At 42.2% G+C, this 17,238-nt stretch overlaps 1 protein-coding gene across 3 annotated transcripts in view; it reads right to left on the reverse strand.

Moving 5' to 3' along the window:
• The window catches only part of LRP1B (LDL receptor related protein 1B), a 782,700-nt gene that overhangs the window by 151,385 nt on the left and 614,077 nt on the right, over positions 1–17,238 (reverse strand). For all 3 annotated transcript variants that reach the window (XM_079992449.1, XM_079992450.1, XM_079992448.1), the window contains 4 exons: positions 16,868–17,095; positions 14,378–14,552; positions 13,383–13,477; positions 6,251–6,400 (listed from right to left, as the gene is read on the reverse strand). In XM_079992449.1, the coding sequence (XP_079848575.1) occupies positions 6,251–6,400; positions 13,383–13,477; positions 14,378–14,552; positions 16,868–17,095 (648 nt within the window). The remainder of the gene's footprint in view (positions 1–6,250; positions 6,401–13,382; positions 13,478–14,377; positions 14,553–16,867; positions 17,096–17,238) is intronic.

The following is a 17,238-nucleotide window of genomic DNA, read 5'->3' on the forward strand; positions in this document are numbered from 1 at the left end:
TCTGTCTTGTTCTTTGGGATGGGGGCCTGCTGGATAGCGCGGATCTTGGATGTGGTCGGGTGAAGGCCTGTGGAACAGCAATCTGGCACTTCTCCCTCTTTACCTTGAGCCCGGCCTCTTGGAACCTGGTCAGCACAGCACGGAGGCGCTCGAACAGCTGCTGGTGTGAGTCTGCGGACACCAAGACGTCATCAAAATATGGTACCACGCCCGGAAGCCCTTGCAGGAGACGCTCCATAAGGCTTTGGAAGATGCCAGGAGCCACACTCACCCCGAACTGCAACCGGCGGCAACGGAATGCCCCTCGGTGGGTGACGATCGTCTAGGCTTCAGCAGTGGCATCATCGATGGGCAGTTGTTGATAGGCTTGGGCAAGGTCCAGCTTAGCGAAGACCTTACCCTCACCCAGGGAATGCAGCAGGTGTTGGACAACAGGAACCGGATAAGCGTGCTGCTGAAGTGCCTTGTTGATCGTGCACTTGTAGTCAGCGCAGATTCTCACCGACCCGTCTGGCTTGACAGGTGTGACGATGGAGGTTTCCCACTTGGCATGGTCAACCGGCTCCAAAACTCCTTGGGCGATCAGCTTGTCCAGTTGTTCGTCCACCTTAGCCTTGAGAGCAAAGGGAACCCGGCGTAGCTTTAGCTTGATGGGGGCGACTTGTGGATCAAGGCTAAAGGAGATGGGCGTACCTGTATATTGCCCCAAAGTGCCGTCAAAAACCTCGGCAAAGTCTTTGACCAGACCCTCAGTCTCTGCGTTAGAGATGCAGTTGATGCCAGTGACTTCCAGGCCAAGGGCATCAAACCAGTCTAGCCCTAGGAGGCTTGGCCGCTGACCTTCGACCACCACCAGTCGGAGCAGGCCCGAAAAATCCTTGAAGGCGACCCGAAACCGGCCAACGCCTACCACGGAAATGTCGTTTCCCTGGTAGTCTCTCAGGTGTACGCGGTGAGAGTCGAGTTGCCTTTTGGACACTCTGGGTACCAGTCTTTTGATGGTGCTCCAAGACACGATGGACAGGGCAGACCCGGTGTCGATCTTCATGTCACATGAAGCTCCTTCAGTGAGCACCGTGACGTTCAGCTTGTGTCGCGTAGGTGAGTCAGTTTGGCCAATCGTAGTTCCAGACGGGCAGCGGCAGTTGGTGAGAGCGAAACAGCTTTCCTTGGCAGACTGGAGTGAAGACTTGGACTTGCGAGTCGGTGAAGGGGGGGGTGTCAGACGGAGCCGATCGACAGACCTTAGCGATGTGGCCCCTTCTGGAACATATCCAACAGATGGCATCTCTGAATCGACACTTGGCACGGGAATGGTTGCCTCCGCAGCCGGCACATTCCGGTTGGCCCTTGGACTTTTGTTGGAACTTCCTGCGCTCCCGCTTTGTCTGGTGCACGTCATCGTCTTCACTGGAGGATCCCTCATCACTGCTGGCCTCTTTGTGATGCACTGGAACTGGTGCACGTCATCGTCTTCACTGGAGGATGCCTCATCACTGCTGGCCTCTTTGTGATGCACTGGAACTGGCTTCCTAGCAAGACGCGGGCTGCTGGACTTGCGGATCAGCAGCTTCTGAGGCCACAGCCTCCTCAATGGCTTTCTGTAGCGTGAGGTCTGGCTTGGTGAGGAGACACCGTTGCAGATGGATGTCCCGGACCCGGCAGACGATTCGATCCATCAGGGCATCGTCTAAGTCTCGGAACTCGCAGTGCATTGCAGCCTGTCGCAGGGCGGTGGTGTAGTTGTTGATTGACTCCCCCTCTGCCTGGTTCCGGTGATAGAACGCATGGTGGGCAGCATTGGTAAAGCACTGGATGAATGTGATCCTGCGGCAAGGACCCCCTAAGGAGCCTCGCTGCGGCATTCTGCACCCGCTGGAGTTTCTGGGTCAGCTTCAAGGGCATCTCCGTGTAGACTGAGTTACAATAATCAAGCCTGGAGGTGACCGTCATATGGATCACTGTGGCCAGATCAGGGCGAGAAAGGTAAGGGACCAACTGCTTAATATGGCGGAGATGAAAAAATGCCACCTTTGCTGTGGCTGCAACCTGTGCCTCCATAGAAAGGGAGGCGTCAAAGGTTACACCCAAGCTCTTGACAGAAGGCGCTGGCACTAATTGAGCCCCTGCAAGAGATGGGATTTGGCCGCCCAACCCCATGTCGTCCTGACCCAGCCAGAGGACCTGTGTCTTCAAAGGATTTAACTTCAACCGGCTCCCATGCAGCCATCCAGCCACAGCTTCCAAGCATCTGGGAAGAGGAGTTTGATTCGGGTAAAGGGTGCATGAGGGGAGGCTGTTCTCCTTACAAAAAAAAGGGCAGCGGAATGAACAATAATTTTAAGAGCTAAAGTGGGCACTTCTGAATATGTAGATGCAATTTCACCATTTTATTTAGTAAGTGACAGAAACGGTAGCTACTGAAACAGCTATTGGGGGAATATGAATTTAATTAGCTGCTTAGACTTAGTTGAGCCATTAATTTGCCTAGCACAATGCTGCCCTATTCTGTCTGACAACTACGTTTCTCCTACCATTTATGCTCTTTAACTGGTGATGCTGACAATGGAACTTGAGACCATTCCCCCTGCACAAACACCATCGGAGTACCCATCACAATTTGCAGGGCCAGTGCCAAACATCAAGGGGTCTTCAGCACGATCTAGGGATCCCCAGACACCACCAATCCGACTTCTTACAGTGGCAGAGCTGTCTATCGTCCTTCTCATTCCTCCTCTATATTACTTAAAAAAACAACAACACACACACATTCTTCATCAACAGCTCCCTAGGCACTTGGGTTCTCAACAAGAGCCAAAGGAACCCTGCTTCTCATAGAGCCAGGCATTGTGAATTGCTGCAGAATTGTTTTTTAAAACTTAAAAAAACCCCTAAGTTTTAAAAGCATTTCCAGCTCCCATGACAACAAGTAATAATCATTATTAATTTAAAATGGTTCAGTTTTTGATCCTGCTTCTTTGGCAGTGCCAACGTCAGGCTCATATGTGCCCATAGTGCTGGAAAACCAAATGGGTCTAGTAGTGGTGCAGGCAGAGTCTGGTAGTTGGCACCAGCAGCACTGCCTGTTTGAGTTCTCTCCTCCCCCAAAATTAAAACACACCCTCACTGATGCAGGCAGAAGAAACTAAACACAGCAACAACAGACTCTCCCCCTACCATCACCACCTCTGAGTTTGGCAAAATTAGCAGTTGGAGTAAGTAGTAGAGCACAGTCTGAAAACACTGACTAGGCAACAAATCACAGTTTGACAACCCTGATTAAAACCAAATACCCAAACTCTGAACATTTCCAGTTTCACATTTTTAACTAACTAAAAAAATAGTGATTTGCTTTTACTGCCCTGTCTGTCAGCTCCAGTCAGGGAAGCACAACACATTGTACTTGAGATTAACAAGTATATCCTCATGATCCCTTTTCCCATCTCTCCTGTAATGCGAAGGATCACTTACATTATGTTGTTGTGACATCACCTCATTGTTTTCCTAATCCTGTCAGTGGCTGCCAATAAGCTACATTAGAGCTGGGAAAATGTGCTATGTGATGACATCATGATACAGGGTCCTTCATAGTACAATAAAGAACATGACATGGCTATGTCATTTTCAGTTGCAGCACAAGAGGAGAGTTGCCTTGTGGATACAGGGAACTGGCTTCTTCAACCTCAGCCCTCCAGATGTTTTTGGCCTACAACTCCCATGATCCCTAGGACCAGCAGTCAGGAATGATGGGAATTGTAGTCTCAAAACATCTGGAGGCCCGAGGCTGAGGAAGCCTGTCTTAGTCTAAGCAGCATTCTGCAGTTCCTCAAACTCCATGAATAACAGAAAACAAAAGGTAAACTTGGCTCAGACCTCTAACTTTGTATGAATAAATCTCATAAGGCAGATTGGTTTCATCAGTGGATCACTGCAATGCCATACAAAACCACACATAGTTATTCTTAATAAGAGTAATGGATCCTTTCCTGTCATTGTTTTTAAATCAGCTCCAATACTGCTGGTCATTGTCAATTCCAGATACTACAGAGTATTACATTGTAGGATGCAGGTGGGGTTAAAATAACATGTCACATGTGATTATTCCTCAGAAGCACCAATTTTACTGGCCAAACCACCACAAATTATACATACTTCATTACTAATTGCTATAAATAATTGCATGGGTCTTCGCATTAGATATAAATGCCCAAGCTACAAAACCTTTTGTTTAAAGATTATGTCAGTTTGACCCTCCTTTACTGTATCTGCAGCTGTGACTCCTAGTTATGGCCTAACCAGTCCAATTAAATGACCATCCCTGACTTGTTTATTTCCACTCCCAAAGTGCAGAACAGGCAATGAGGCGAACCACTGACACCCCTGACACCAGCATGCCACCAAACCCTACTTGTTACCAACCCAGCAGCCGGCTATCCTGCATTCTCCTACAGAAGATGAGGTAGGAAGCTTGCACAATGTTCAGAACATCCTTTGTCCCCATCACAGCCACACATGCAGAGTCCTTGGATTCAGACTCCCTGAAAAGCAGCAGCTCTAAGGAAATGGACCTACTCCCTGGTCCATCCAACATAGACCTACCAGCACCAGATCCCTCACCAAGCCCTGCAAATCCTAAGGATTTACCTTGAACTACAGATATCAAGGAGTGGGCTACCCGCTCTTCTGAGCTTTAAGAAAGGCCTGCAGCACCTCCAGTGACCAGCAGCAATTTATCATGTGGCTATACCAGCTAAAGCCATGGTTACTAACAAGGGTGCCACATCGCCAGGATTTGTAATGAGGATTTGAAATTAATTTGAAGCATACCATGGTGCTATAGTCTCCTTCTTAATAACAAAAAAACCTCCCAAAACTTGTTAGTACTTGTTTAAAAATTTGTGTACTTGTGTGGTGGGGTGTCTGTGTTTCTGGGGCTGGATCTACACTCACCATTTAAACATTATTAGAACAGTATTAGAAATATCATTCTAAAAGATCAAGATAGAAAAAGTCCCATTTGGTTTCCTTTTGCTTCCTTTCCACAAGGTCTACCTAGTGTATGATACAGCCTCTCCTCTTCCAAGAGGGGAGGTGTTGTGGGCGGGACGCGATTCCTGCATCACGCAGGGGGCGTTATGCCCCCTGCCCACTCACCTGGCTGGCGCTCCACGCCCACAGGTAAGCTTATAGTTGTATTAGCATCAACAGGCTCCACCTTCTGGTGAATAAACCCCTTTTGGGCTCACCCCTCTCAGAGTGGGTGGAGTCAATCTGTCGTGGTCCAATGCCTAAGCCAATACCTTCTCACTTGCTGTAATCAATAAAGTTGTGGCCTTTGCTTGCCCATTAACCTTATACACTGTGTCTGTGTGTCTTCATTCCACAAAGCGGGGACCGGGTCCTTGAACCACAACTAGTTGCTCTGCAGAGCGCTCTGGTGTCACATTTTAAAAACACATTATTAAAAAGAACGTCATAGGGCTATATGGTTATCAGAACCATTCCTTAACTTTTTTTTTTTTTAGCATTAAACGTGAATGTAGATTCGCCCTCAGTTTTGTTCAGAGCATTATTTATATCAAGCAATTTGCAAGAATCATAGTATGCTAGCATTGGGAAGGACCATGAGGGTCATCTAGTCTAGCCCCCTACAATGCAGGAATCTTTTGCCCAATGTGGAGTTTGAACCCACAGACCTAAGTTTAATAGTGTAATGCTCTACCGGCTGAGCTGCCCTAGGCTCTTCCACCTCTGGTCCCTGTCCTTAATGGATGAGGCATGGTATACCTGTACCAGTCCTAAACTAGCAATTCTAGAAACTGATCTTGGTTCTTTAATAGCAGCCCTGACTTACTTGCACAGCTAAATACTAAAAGCCGCATATTCCACAATACCAAAAAGGGAGGTATAGAAAGGTTTGTTACAAAAATGGAAAAGGGGCTATAACTGATAATGTTATATTCACTATGGAGCAGAGAGACTCCCATGGATAAAAATAATGCACTCCCCAAATCACCTAACTTCCAAAGTTTCTAAAACCATCTAGTTTAAAAGAAGATTTCTATACTATACCTCAATGAAAATTTATCCATCAAACAATAGTTTAAACCAAAAAATTAAAACAAAAGAGGCTAACTTCAAAAAATTACACTAAGAAAGTACTTTCAGAGCAACGTGGGAGTTACTTTGAAAGGCTGACAGGAAAATGAAATGCTGAATATCAAACATGCTTATTTAGCTGTTTACTTACCCATAATGGTTAAGGCTGTAGCTTTCGTTAGTTCTTCTTTCATTGAATCTATTACTTCAAAACTGCCACCATCTAAATTGCATCGGTTTATGGTTCCATTTCCTGAACTGATCCAATAAAGCCTGTTTTCTGCATAATCTATAGATAAACCTGAAAAAAAAATAAAATACATGAAGCATATTTGAAACAATTTAAAACTTATGCTTTATTTTTTTATTGCTTTCACAATAGCAAAATTTATCCACAAATTTTAAGTCATCTAAAAAGTAAAGAACTGTTTGCGGCAAACAGCAAGCTAAGTTTTTATTTGGCTGAATAGTGTTGTGAGTTTGTGAGTGCTAGACCTCTAAATTCCTGGATCCTTTTAAGTGTTAGAATTTAATCGAGGCTTGAGGTGCCAAACTGGATGCCAGACACTTCTAATCCCTGGATCCAACAAATGCTAATAGCTAATTGAAACAACAAAGTATCAAAGGGCTCGTGCTAGATGGCAAATGGGTAGAGCCCCCTCCCTCAACAGAGAAAGCCAAAGTTGAGAGGAGTTATATGAGCTAGAAGCTGGATGCAAAAAGCTGCAGGATGGAAAGGCAGAGAGAGACAGAGAGCCATGGCTGATTTCTATTTGAATCCAAGGCTATAGCTATGGGAGAAATAAAGACCGTATGGGGTGTTGATGCTGTGAACCCCAGCATCACAGGCTCAGGTTGTATATATGTGCAAATAAATCATATTATCTTAAAGACACCACAGTCTCTGCTGTGCCTCATTTCTAAAAGGAAGCAGGAACCCAGGGTGATCGCCTAGAACCCCTGGAATCTTGTATCGCTCTGAGACTAGGGTAGAGTGTCAGAATATGTTGTCTACTGTTCTGAGAAAACATATGGTCACCATACAATTCTTTCTAGAAAAGGTACTTAATATGATTGCTTAGCATTAATTACTGTTGCTGTGTTCTAGATTAGCATTTTTAGGGGGGGGGAATGGAGAAGTGGAATACTAAGCAAGCCGCAGGTTTATAGAAAACATGATATAAAAGCATATTTTGACAGTAGCAGTATAGCTACACTTTAGGATAAGAACCTGATAGTACTATGCAAGCATTCTGTATAGCAGCCTTCACTAAACGGGTTCTCTCTCAGATGTTTTGATGCTGGCTAGAGCTGATAAGAGTTGTAATCTAAAATACTGGGAGGGTGCCAAGTTTGTGAAGGCTGATGTATAAGGTTCTTCTCAGTTCTACATTTGTCTCACACAAGCAGAGAGCATGGGGAAAAAAAATTCTTTCCTTCCACCCTCCTTGACAACCAGATCAGAAATATGTGGGAAATTCATTAGATGGAGTCAGATGGAGGCCTAGCAATATTGCCATCGTAGGACTACCAGAGAATGGCGCCTTACTCTTCTCCACCACTAGCAGGCAATGGGTGCTTGTCCCTTCTGTGAATGGAAGGGCTCCAGAGACTGACATTCAGTGGAGGCTCAGTGCAGTTAAGGGGAAGAAGAATCATCCCCTTGCAGACCTGTGTGCCATAAACTACACTGATTCATCTTCGTGGAGGCACATTTTCAGGAGAACTCTGGACCCTATCCATAGAATAACTTATTTCAAAAAAGCAAAAATATACAAAATTGATTACTTTGAATTTGTAGTATTAGGTTAAATAACTTCATTTTTATTGGCACAGAATTTTGGTCTAGGCCAGTATTTTTGCATTCTATGCACCACTACGGTCACTCTACATCATAAAGAGTGTACAGTGTAAGAAACATACATAGTGGAAGATTGAGATGTGTGAGGGAAGATACATGTTTATTTGAAAACAGATTTTACGGGGGACTCTCATCAGGAAAGGGAAATATAAACTGGAAAATACTTTTAATTAATGACTCCAACCACATACTTCTAATTAATGAGTTCATTTAATTAATGAATAAAGCTTTTGCTCTTAATACTTCTGAAATCAAGCAATAAATCTAAATTAGGAATATTAAACAATGGATTAGCTTTGAATTTTTATTTTTATTTAAGAGCAGCAAAATTCATTCAGCCGAAACTGCCTGAAGGCTGCAATTATTCACTCAGTACCAGTACTCACTCATAGAATGCAAGATGGGTGTTCTGACAAGATTATGATGCACTTGTATTTCAACATTTGCGTATGATTATAAGGTCTGGCAAAGTAAGTAAGATTTTAAAAACCAACAAGAAAAAACATAAACCACTCAATTATTGAACACTTTCTTACTCAAAACAAAAATCAATCCAGTGAACTCTAATAAAAGAAATATTTCATATTAAATAAATTATTGTTTCTTTACAATTCTAGATTTTGTGGCTTTACTAATGCTATTAGAAAGCTCATCTTCGTACAATAGGGCAAGGTAACAAACATTCTATGCTGCTCTTTCAAGCAGCTCCTTTTGGATCTCGCTTTTTGTTACCCACTTAAAATCATAGCAAAAACATTCTGTACCAAATATAGCTTGCCCACCATTTTCAAGGGTAGTCCTATGTAGAATGCACCATAGCAGACCAATTGATTGTAATGTTTCAGGGGCAAGGATTACTGAAGCTATAGTGGTCCAGGGTTACTACATTGATTGCTGAGGCTACCCTAATCTATGAATGGTCATAGCTGTTGAGCCCACAGGAGATAAAAATAGTCACTCCTAGCCATAGAAGCCACCAGGGCCTCAAGTGACAAGACTGGATCCAGGGGGATCCCCAAAATATGTAATTTATCCTTTAAGGGAAATGCAACCCCATCAAGAACTGAAAATCTTCCAGTTTACTGGACACAGAAGCAACCTACCCACAGCACCTCAAAGTCACAACTCTAATACACCAGGAACATTTATGAGCAAGTGCGTAAGGAAATATTTACGCCAGAATTTAGGCATAGAACCGAACTGAATGCAGATAAAGATCTTGCCAAGATTAATATTGGATGACATTAAAGAAAACTATTTTAGAACCCTATCCCCGCGGTATTTAACTCCATACAGAATAAGTAAAATATATGGAACAGAGCAATGTAACTGCTGATGGTGTAATACACCTTGGGCAGATTTCATTCTTGCATTTCAGAACTGCCAGATAATACAGATCTACTTGATTTTGTAACCAGTGCATCTGATACAGTATTAGTATCATATGTACTCTGGTTTCCTAACAGCCAGCAGCAACCAAGTGGCAGCATTCTGCACCCGTTCGAGTTTTTAAACTGTCTTAAAAGGCAGCCCCACATAGACTAACCAGGATGTGACTAATCAGTGCATTACCAAGGCTAGGTCTAACCTCTTGACATAGGGTCATAGTCCATCTATGAACCTGCAAAGAAATCCTGTTTATTCAAAACTGTGTTTTAATGGGTATTGTGTAATGTATTCTGTTATTGTATTGCAATGTGCTTGGTGGGCAAAGTCTTCTGTCTGGTCAGATGGAAGTTGGTTTAACTGTCCCTGAGGGACATTAACTGATAACTGAGGAGGGGCTGGAGATAGAATTGCCAGTATGCAAAAGAAGGAACAAAGGTGTGCATATTCTGATTGGTGGTTGCAGCTTTAGAATTCTTAGTTAGGCACAGTGATTGGCTAGGGCTTGTCTAGACTGGCCAGAAGAAGTGAATATAAGTCTGGGTGCTAATCAGACAAAGGTCAGTCAGTGTTGGTTGCTGCTCGGTGTTCCTGGTGGGTAGCCAAAAGAAGAAGACAGCAGAGGAAAAGGAGGGAGGAAAACAAAGACATGAAAGGAAGGCAGAGTGACTTGGTGGCCCCAAAACTTGCTGGGGTAATAAGGCCCTGAATGAGAACAAAATTTGGAGTCCCCCCCCCCCACTAAATATTCCTCATTTTCACAATAATTCCTTTTGGTACAGTTGCTTTTTAATGAATTTTCTCAGTAGGTACACATAAATATAGAATAGTAGTAGTAGTAGTAGTAATAATAATAATAATAATAATAATAATAATAATAATAATAATGCACACCTTTGGCTCGGTGCCCTGTGCACTTGCACTGCCCTAAATCCAGAGTTGGAGGTAACTAAATTACTTCTTTTAAGATGAAGAGAGGAGAGGAGAACCTATCTATGGTGCTGAGGGACAAGGAGTGATAGGCAGCTGGGAAATCGTGTCCTCCCTAACAGAGGGCACATGTTGCGGTGAGACCTGGAGACTAACCTCCTGGTTGTAGGTAGGTCCATTGGATAGCCACAACACCCAATTGGTAGGTCCCTCGTTGCTGGGTGTAATCTGGCCAATGGGGTGCAGTCTAAACGGATTGAGGGACCTATATAAACCCATGCACATGACCCAGAACATCCTCTTTTGGCTCGTGCATTGGAACACCCGCTCACCTCTCCCTAATTTTAGGGCCTTTTGCGATTGACCTTGCTATGCCATCTTGTGTCATCTGTCATAACAAGGTCAATCGCAGGAGCACGGCAGGAATTTCCCCCACATGGCTGATTGGCTGTTGCCATTTGGGTTTCACCTGCCGCGTAGCAAATCATCACAACTTGTAAGGTTGTGGTTGGGCACTGGTTCAAGTGATAGGGATGGGAGAACGGTCTCACCATCCCTATGTGAAGAGTATCCATTAAAGGAATGCAGGGACTCAACTTAGTTTGGTCAACCCCTGAAAGGGGGTTGTGCCTGTGCCTGAGTCAAGGGGAGCATCTGGGGAGTGAACAGAGTCTGCTCCCAGGTTTTTCACCTGCCTCAGGTGTTCACCCTTGGCTGACCTATGATAGAGCTCTGGGTTAGCGCTACCTGCAAGGGTGTAGGGAGCTAGTTGAGCCAGAGCCTATGCAACCACTCACTTTTCTGTAATCAATAAAGTTGTGGCCTAAATTCTGCCAAAAACCAAAACTAAAATTTGAGTCAAATGTGTCTTTATTTAAGGGGGAGGTCTCTGGGTCTGAACACGCAATGCTAGGCTGTGGTGTTTGGTAAGAGAGCCAGAGGAAGATTCCAGGACAGCAAAACCAGACATGTGCTTCAATAGGTCAGTAGGAGTTGAAACAGAGACTTCAATGAAAGACTGCAGTGACAGTGTTCATGAGGCTTAACTGGGGTGGAGTAAATAGAAGGGCAATATGGAAAAAGGGTTTTTAAAAGGTTCCACAAAACTGTCTTGGTGTAGTAATAGTAGCATTAAATAAGCGGTATTTAAGTAACAAGTTAGCAAAGTAGATACCTATTTAAAAAGACAATGCTATATTAAAGTATACCTGAAGGAGCGTCTCCACCCCCATCATCCAGTCTGGGCATTGAGGTCCAGCACTGAGGGCCTTTTGGCAGTTCCCACACTGCGAGAAGTGAAGTCACAGGGAACCAGGCAGAAGGCCTTCTCGGTAGTGGCGCCCACTCTGTGGAACACCCTCCCACCAAATGTCAAAGAAATAAACAACTATCTGACGTTTAGAAGACATCTGAAGGCAGCTCTGTTCAAGGAAGTTTTTAATGACTGATGTTTTAATGTATTTTTAATATTTTGTTGGAAGCTGCCCAGAATGGCTGGGGAAACCCAGCCAGATGAGCGGGGTATAAATAATAAATTATTATTATTATTATTATTATTATTATTATTAAGTAACTGCATAAGCTTGTGCGCTACATACTCTTGCAATAAACATTAATATCTTGTTAAAAACACTAACTTGCTAGCCAAACCTCTACCATTCTCCTGCAGTAATCCTCTAGAGTACCCCATTCCCATCCCACACTACCATTAAGCTCACTTTTCACCTTCCCAACTTAGATTTCATGATTTTACTCTACCTCCTGCACATAAAACAGACAGCATAATGCAGATAAGAATTGTTAAAAACAGCAACGTATTAGTTTGCATTGGGTACAATTTGAAATGTCGTAATCAAGAAATGCTCTGATTGTGTCTTGGTTAAAATTTCAATGTTGCTGACCCTTTTATCTCTGTGTGAATAATGAGCCACTGTTTCTTTTATCATTCATGTATCACCAGACCATGGAAAGAATGAGTGTCATTAAAATAGCTCTAAGTGATATAGATCACAAGTGAATATTTTAGGACTTAGCAATAAAAAGTCAATTAAACTATCTCCCAAAAACAGACATTTAGAAATAATTTATCATTTTGTGTTCCTAGAACTCTGAGAACATTCAAAGAGATTATCTGGTACTTCTCAGACTCAAAAGCACATTATATTTACGATAATCTTGTTAATTACGTGCCATGCTTGTCAAACATGATGCTATAAAGCAATAATAAATGATGAGATGGAGAAATGAAGAATGCTATAATGTTAAGTTTCTAGAAGAAAACAAAATCTGACCTTGTATCATACAATTGGAAGAGTACATGACAATATGAATAATTTTCAGCATTCAGGAGAAAGTTATTAGAACTACATAATGATAAAATGTTTGAGCGGTAGCCGCTAGTAACAACAGTATATATTAATCAAAAACCATGGATACATCAATCTAGAAACACGAGAGAGAAATTTTCCTTTATCTCTTTTTGTCGCTGGCTACAGAATGGCAAGAGCTGAAATCAATGCTATCAGTCTGGCAAGAATGATTTATTGGATAGAGAATTTTAAATTTGGTCTGTAGTTTGGATTCGGGGCACTGAAAAGATACTACTGTGAAACTAAGGTGACATGTCACATGAGCAGGCTTCCACTCGTGCAGCATGACTTCCCCAGGCTCTCCCACCACCTCCTACACCTCTGGAGTAGTTTTTGGAGCTGCATGTGGGGCTGCAGGGGCGAAGAGAAATCCATTCTGTAAATGGTGTCCATTCCATTAACAGACAGACACCACTGGTTTTCATCCATAGTGCTGTGTGCTTCTGTATTGCCCTCCCTCCCTGATTATCCATTTAACTTGTTGCTTTCAGAATGGAACTCACATGCTGCTTGGAGTATCTCCACAACTCATACAGCAATTCTAACAATACAATAGTAAATTGAAATCTGGAAGCCAGATTACCCATGATTCCTCATTCTCAGTCCAGCACAAGCTGTGACCCAGCAAGCCAAACAGTATACATTGTCACCTACTTTTCTCCTTAAAATCATACATTTAACAGAAATTTGCACTAAAGTAACTCTACATGAAAATGAGTGATCGTAGTAATATTTACCAACTGGATCCTTTTGATTCTGAAACAGTATTTTGCTGTTGCTGCCATCCATATTTGCAACATTAATGGTGTTTCCATCAGTCCAAAAAAGTTTTCTTTACAAAACAAGACAAATAAAAATTACATTAAAAAAGATTAAGCTGCAATCCTATTCTGTTTTGCATTATCATATTGGAAATAAAATTTGCATGAATCCAGAGTGTCTCTGTATAGATTCTACAATATTCTTTTTTGACCACATTCTTCCCTTAGTTAAATAAATAAGTATGGTAACATTATATACTGACCATGCCACAGGGCTACAATATAGATTGGTGAAAAAGCAACACAGAACCTCCCCCCTCAAACAAATAACATCCTCATCAGAGATGAATGCATGGAAACCCCATTTGTGATTTCTTCTTCCACTCTCTCCGCCCCCCCCCCCCCCACATTTGGTAGGTGTGGAATTCTGAAAATTGTGATCTATACACAACTAGTAGATTTCATGGGGACTCCAACTCCCACAATGGGTTATCTATATTAGGAAGCTCGCGATGCACAAGAAACAGAGGCATCACTTCATAACTTAATTTACTAGTTAGTACAAGCAGAGCTCATCTTACACGGATTTCACATATGTGATTGCAGCTATATGCAAAGCACCCCAAAATAAATAAGCAAACAGAGCACGAGAGCAGGAAGAAAATGGCCAGCAATCCCATCAGCTACTGGGAGAACACTTGGGTATGGATGGAGAGTTGGTGGAGTGCAGAGAGAGATTGGAGGCAGTTGGAGAGAGATCAGAAGAGGCTGGAGAGGTTGCAGAAAAGGTCATCGGAGAAAGTTGGAGGGATTTGTTGGGTTTTTACGGTTTCCTGTGGAGTGTTCTGGCGTTAAGAGATTTTGCTTATACACGCAATAGGCAAGAACATAACCCTCATGTAATATGAGATCAACCTAAATTTCACCTGAAAGACATTGCAAAAATATTGGTGTAAATAATCATACTTTACCCTTTAGCTGGATGAACAGCAAGACACTGTGGTTTATCAATTCCATGTATAACCGAGGTTTTTAAAGAGCCATCTAAATGTGCCACGTTAATTTGTGTTTCATCAAACTCTGAGCTAATCCAGTATAAATTACGGGATAACCAATCCACAGCCAGTCCCCGAATGCTTTGAATGTCTGCAAAATGTCAAACAGCAAATAAGTTGCCTAATCAGCTCTACCAAGAAGTTTTCACTCATTTTAAGAAGGCTTTAAATATCACTGAAATTGTAAACAGGAAGACCAAAACACAGGTAATGAGATGGATGCATTTGCCATTTTGTAATTAGAAATAATTTTTCAATTAATGGAAGGGACAGAGATCTAGCAGAGGCTCCTACTGGTGGAAGGAAGGTTGAGGCAATTTTGGGTGATTTCACCCTGCAGCTTGCAGAGCCATCTCCCATACTGTTCCAGAGGGTCCCATGCTTCTCCAGAGCAGCTTTCTTCAATGGAGGCACAGGGAGATATAGGGGAAGTCAATGAAATCTCCTCCTTCCCTCCAGTGGAAGAGTTCTATGGACAGTGAATGGCCCACATCTTCCCATATCTTTCTGCATTTAGAAAGGCATTGTTCATACACCTGTGAAAATTGTGTTGGTTGCAAAATATCAGTGGAGAATGTGTGAAAGGGTCCCATACAATACAAATTTAAGTATTATTGTTTCATAGATCGGTAGCAGTATCTACTTTTCTTTCTTTTTTTAAAAAAAATGCCCTTAAACTATGAATCTGTCCCTTCAATGCTGAATTTCATGGTGAGAAAATTGAACTTAAGAACTTAAGAAATGGTTTGTTGGACCAGACTGAGATGCATCTAGCTCAGCCTTCTAATCTATTATCAAAAGTGGCCAGATGTCTCCTGCAGCTCACAAGCTGGTTATGAAATCGATGGCCTTTATCTGCTTATTACAAATAAGATTCTGCCCCTGAAGCATCTTTGAAGGATTGTTTGTTCTAATTTCCCTTAGACTGAAACTGAATTCACTTAGCAAGACCACTAAATGTGGGTCCTAAAGTTTATATTATATACCCACTGCCTTAGCTATTCCATGATGACTCTCCAACATAACATTGTTAATGATGCAGGGCAGAAGGATTAGAACTTGAGAATTACTTACAAAATCCCAGTGCTGCATCAATGGTTTCTTAATATTTGACAAACATGAAACTGCTGCTGTGGTATGTATCATTAAGAGCGAATTCAAAATGCTTAAATTCCATATCCTCCTGGGAACTTGTTTGAAGGCTTTAAAAAGGCGGCAGAATTAAATTAAAATGGTGGTTGTGGAAAAAGGTGAATTCCATGTTAGGTATTGCTAGGGAAAAGATTTAATTTAAACGGCTAATATCAGAGTGTTGTTACACAGACCCATAGAGTAGCTGCACTTGTAAAGTTCTAGATATAGCAAGACTAGAAAAGGTACAAAAAGAGAAGCCATAATGATCAAGGGGCTGAAGCAACACTCCTATGAGTACAGATTATATAACATTTGGGTTTTCTTTGTTGGGGGTAAAAGGCAGGGGACATGTTGTCAGAAATATATAAAATTATGCATTGTGTGGAGAAAATGCGTTGAGTTTTTCTCCCTCAAGAATCTGGGATTATTTTATGAAGCTGAATATTGGAAGATTCAGGAGTTAAATAAGGAGTACTACTTAATTCAGTACATAGTTGAACTGTGGAATTAATTGCCACAGGATGTAATGGTGGCCACTAACCTCAACGGCTTTAAAAAGAAGTTAGAGAAAATCATGAAGGATGAGGCTACAAAAGAACATTAGTCACAATGACTGTGTAAAACATCCAGTATGCTATGTCTCTGAATACCAGTTGCTGGGGGCAAGTGGGATTAGTGTATTGCTCATGTTCTGCTGATGGGCTTCCTGTAAGCATCTGTTTGGCTGCTGCAAGAACAGGATGCTGGACTAGATGCAGGATGCATTGGCCTCATCCAGCAGGGCTCTTGAGGAACACAGGATGCTCTTTGACACTGCATCAGACCCATTGGTCCATCCAGCTCAGTATTTACACTTGACTGGCAGCGGTTTCCCAGGGTTTCGGTCAAGAGTCATTCTCAAATCTATGTGAAGATTTAATCTGAGGCCTTCTCTGTGCAAGGCACATACTCCACCAGTGATCTGCAGCCCTTCCTGCTCTTATAACGCAGTTACTCAACAACACCATTTCTAACCTGAAAAATTATTTCTCAATATAGTCTTAGGATGCTGAATGATTCAAACTAGATCAGATATGTGCATTATGTAATAATTGACAAGTGTCTTGTATTGTACCAAATAACCTAAGATTAGTTCTGCACATTAAACATCACAACAAGATGTTTTTAGGCATAAGAGTGCTGCTATTAAAAGTGTTGTCAGATCTTCACAGTTCAGTTTGTTAGCCCCGTCCACCAGCTGGACTTGCAACGTTGCATTTAAAATATGTTTACCTCTTGATATAACAGTTTCTAAACCAGTCCCATTAATGAAGGCCCGTTTTATAGTTTGCGTTTTCACATCAGTCCAGTATAAACGCTCCTCTGCTGCATCAAAATCTACAACTGTTACATCATCAATATCAGGAACTGTGAAGGCTGTTATGTAGTTGAAGTATGGGTTCTCTATGTCAACACCTCTTATTTCTGAACGTCTGGCATAAAGAAGAAATTTTTTGATTTCTGTAAAAAATTAGGTATGCCATTTATTAGATGCAGATCAATGGAATATTATTACAATCTATATTTTGTTTTAATGATTATCTAAGTTATACATTTATATATTATAATAATCTGGTTTTCATACATAATTTAGTACAAAGCAG

This window comes from Podarcis cretensis (assembly GCF_951804945.1).
Source record: "Podarcis cretensis genome assembly, chromosome: 1".
NCBI classification, from domain to species: Eukaryota; Metazoa; Chordata; class Lepidosauria; order Squamata; family Lacertidae; genus Podarcis; species Podarcis cretensis.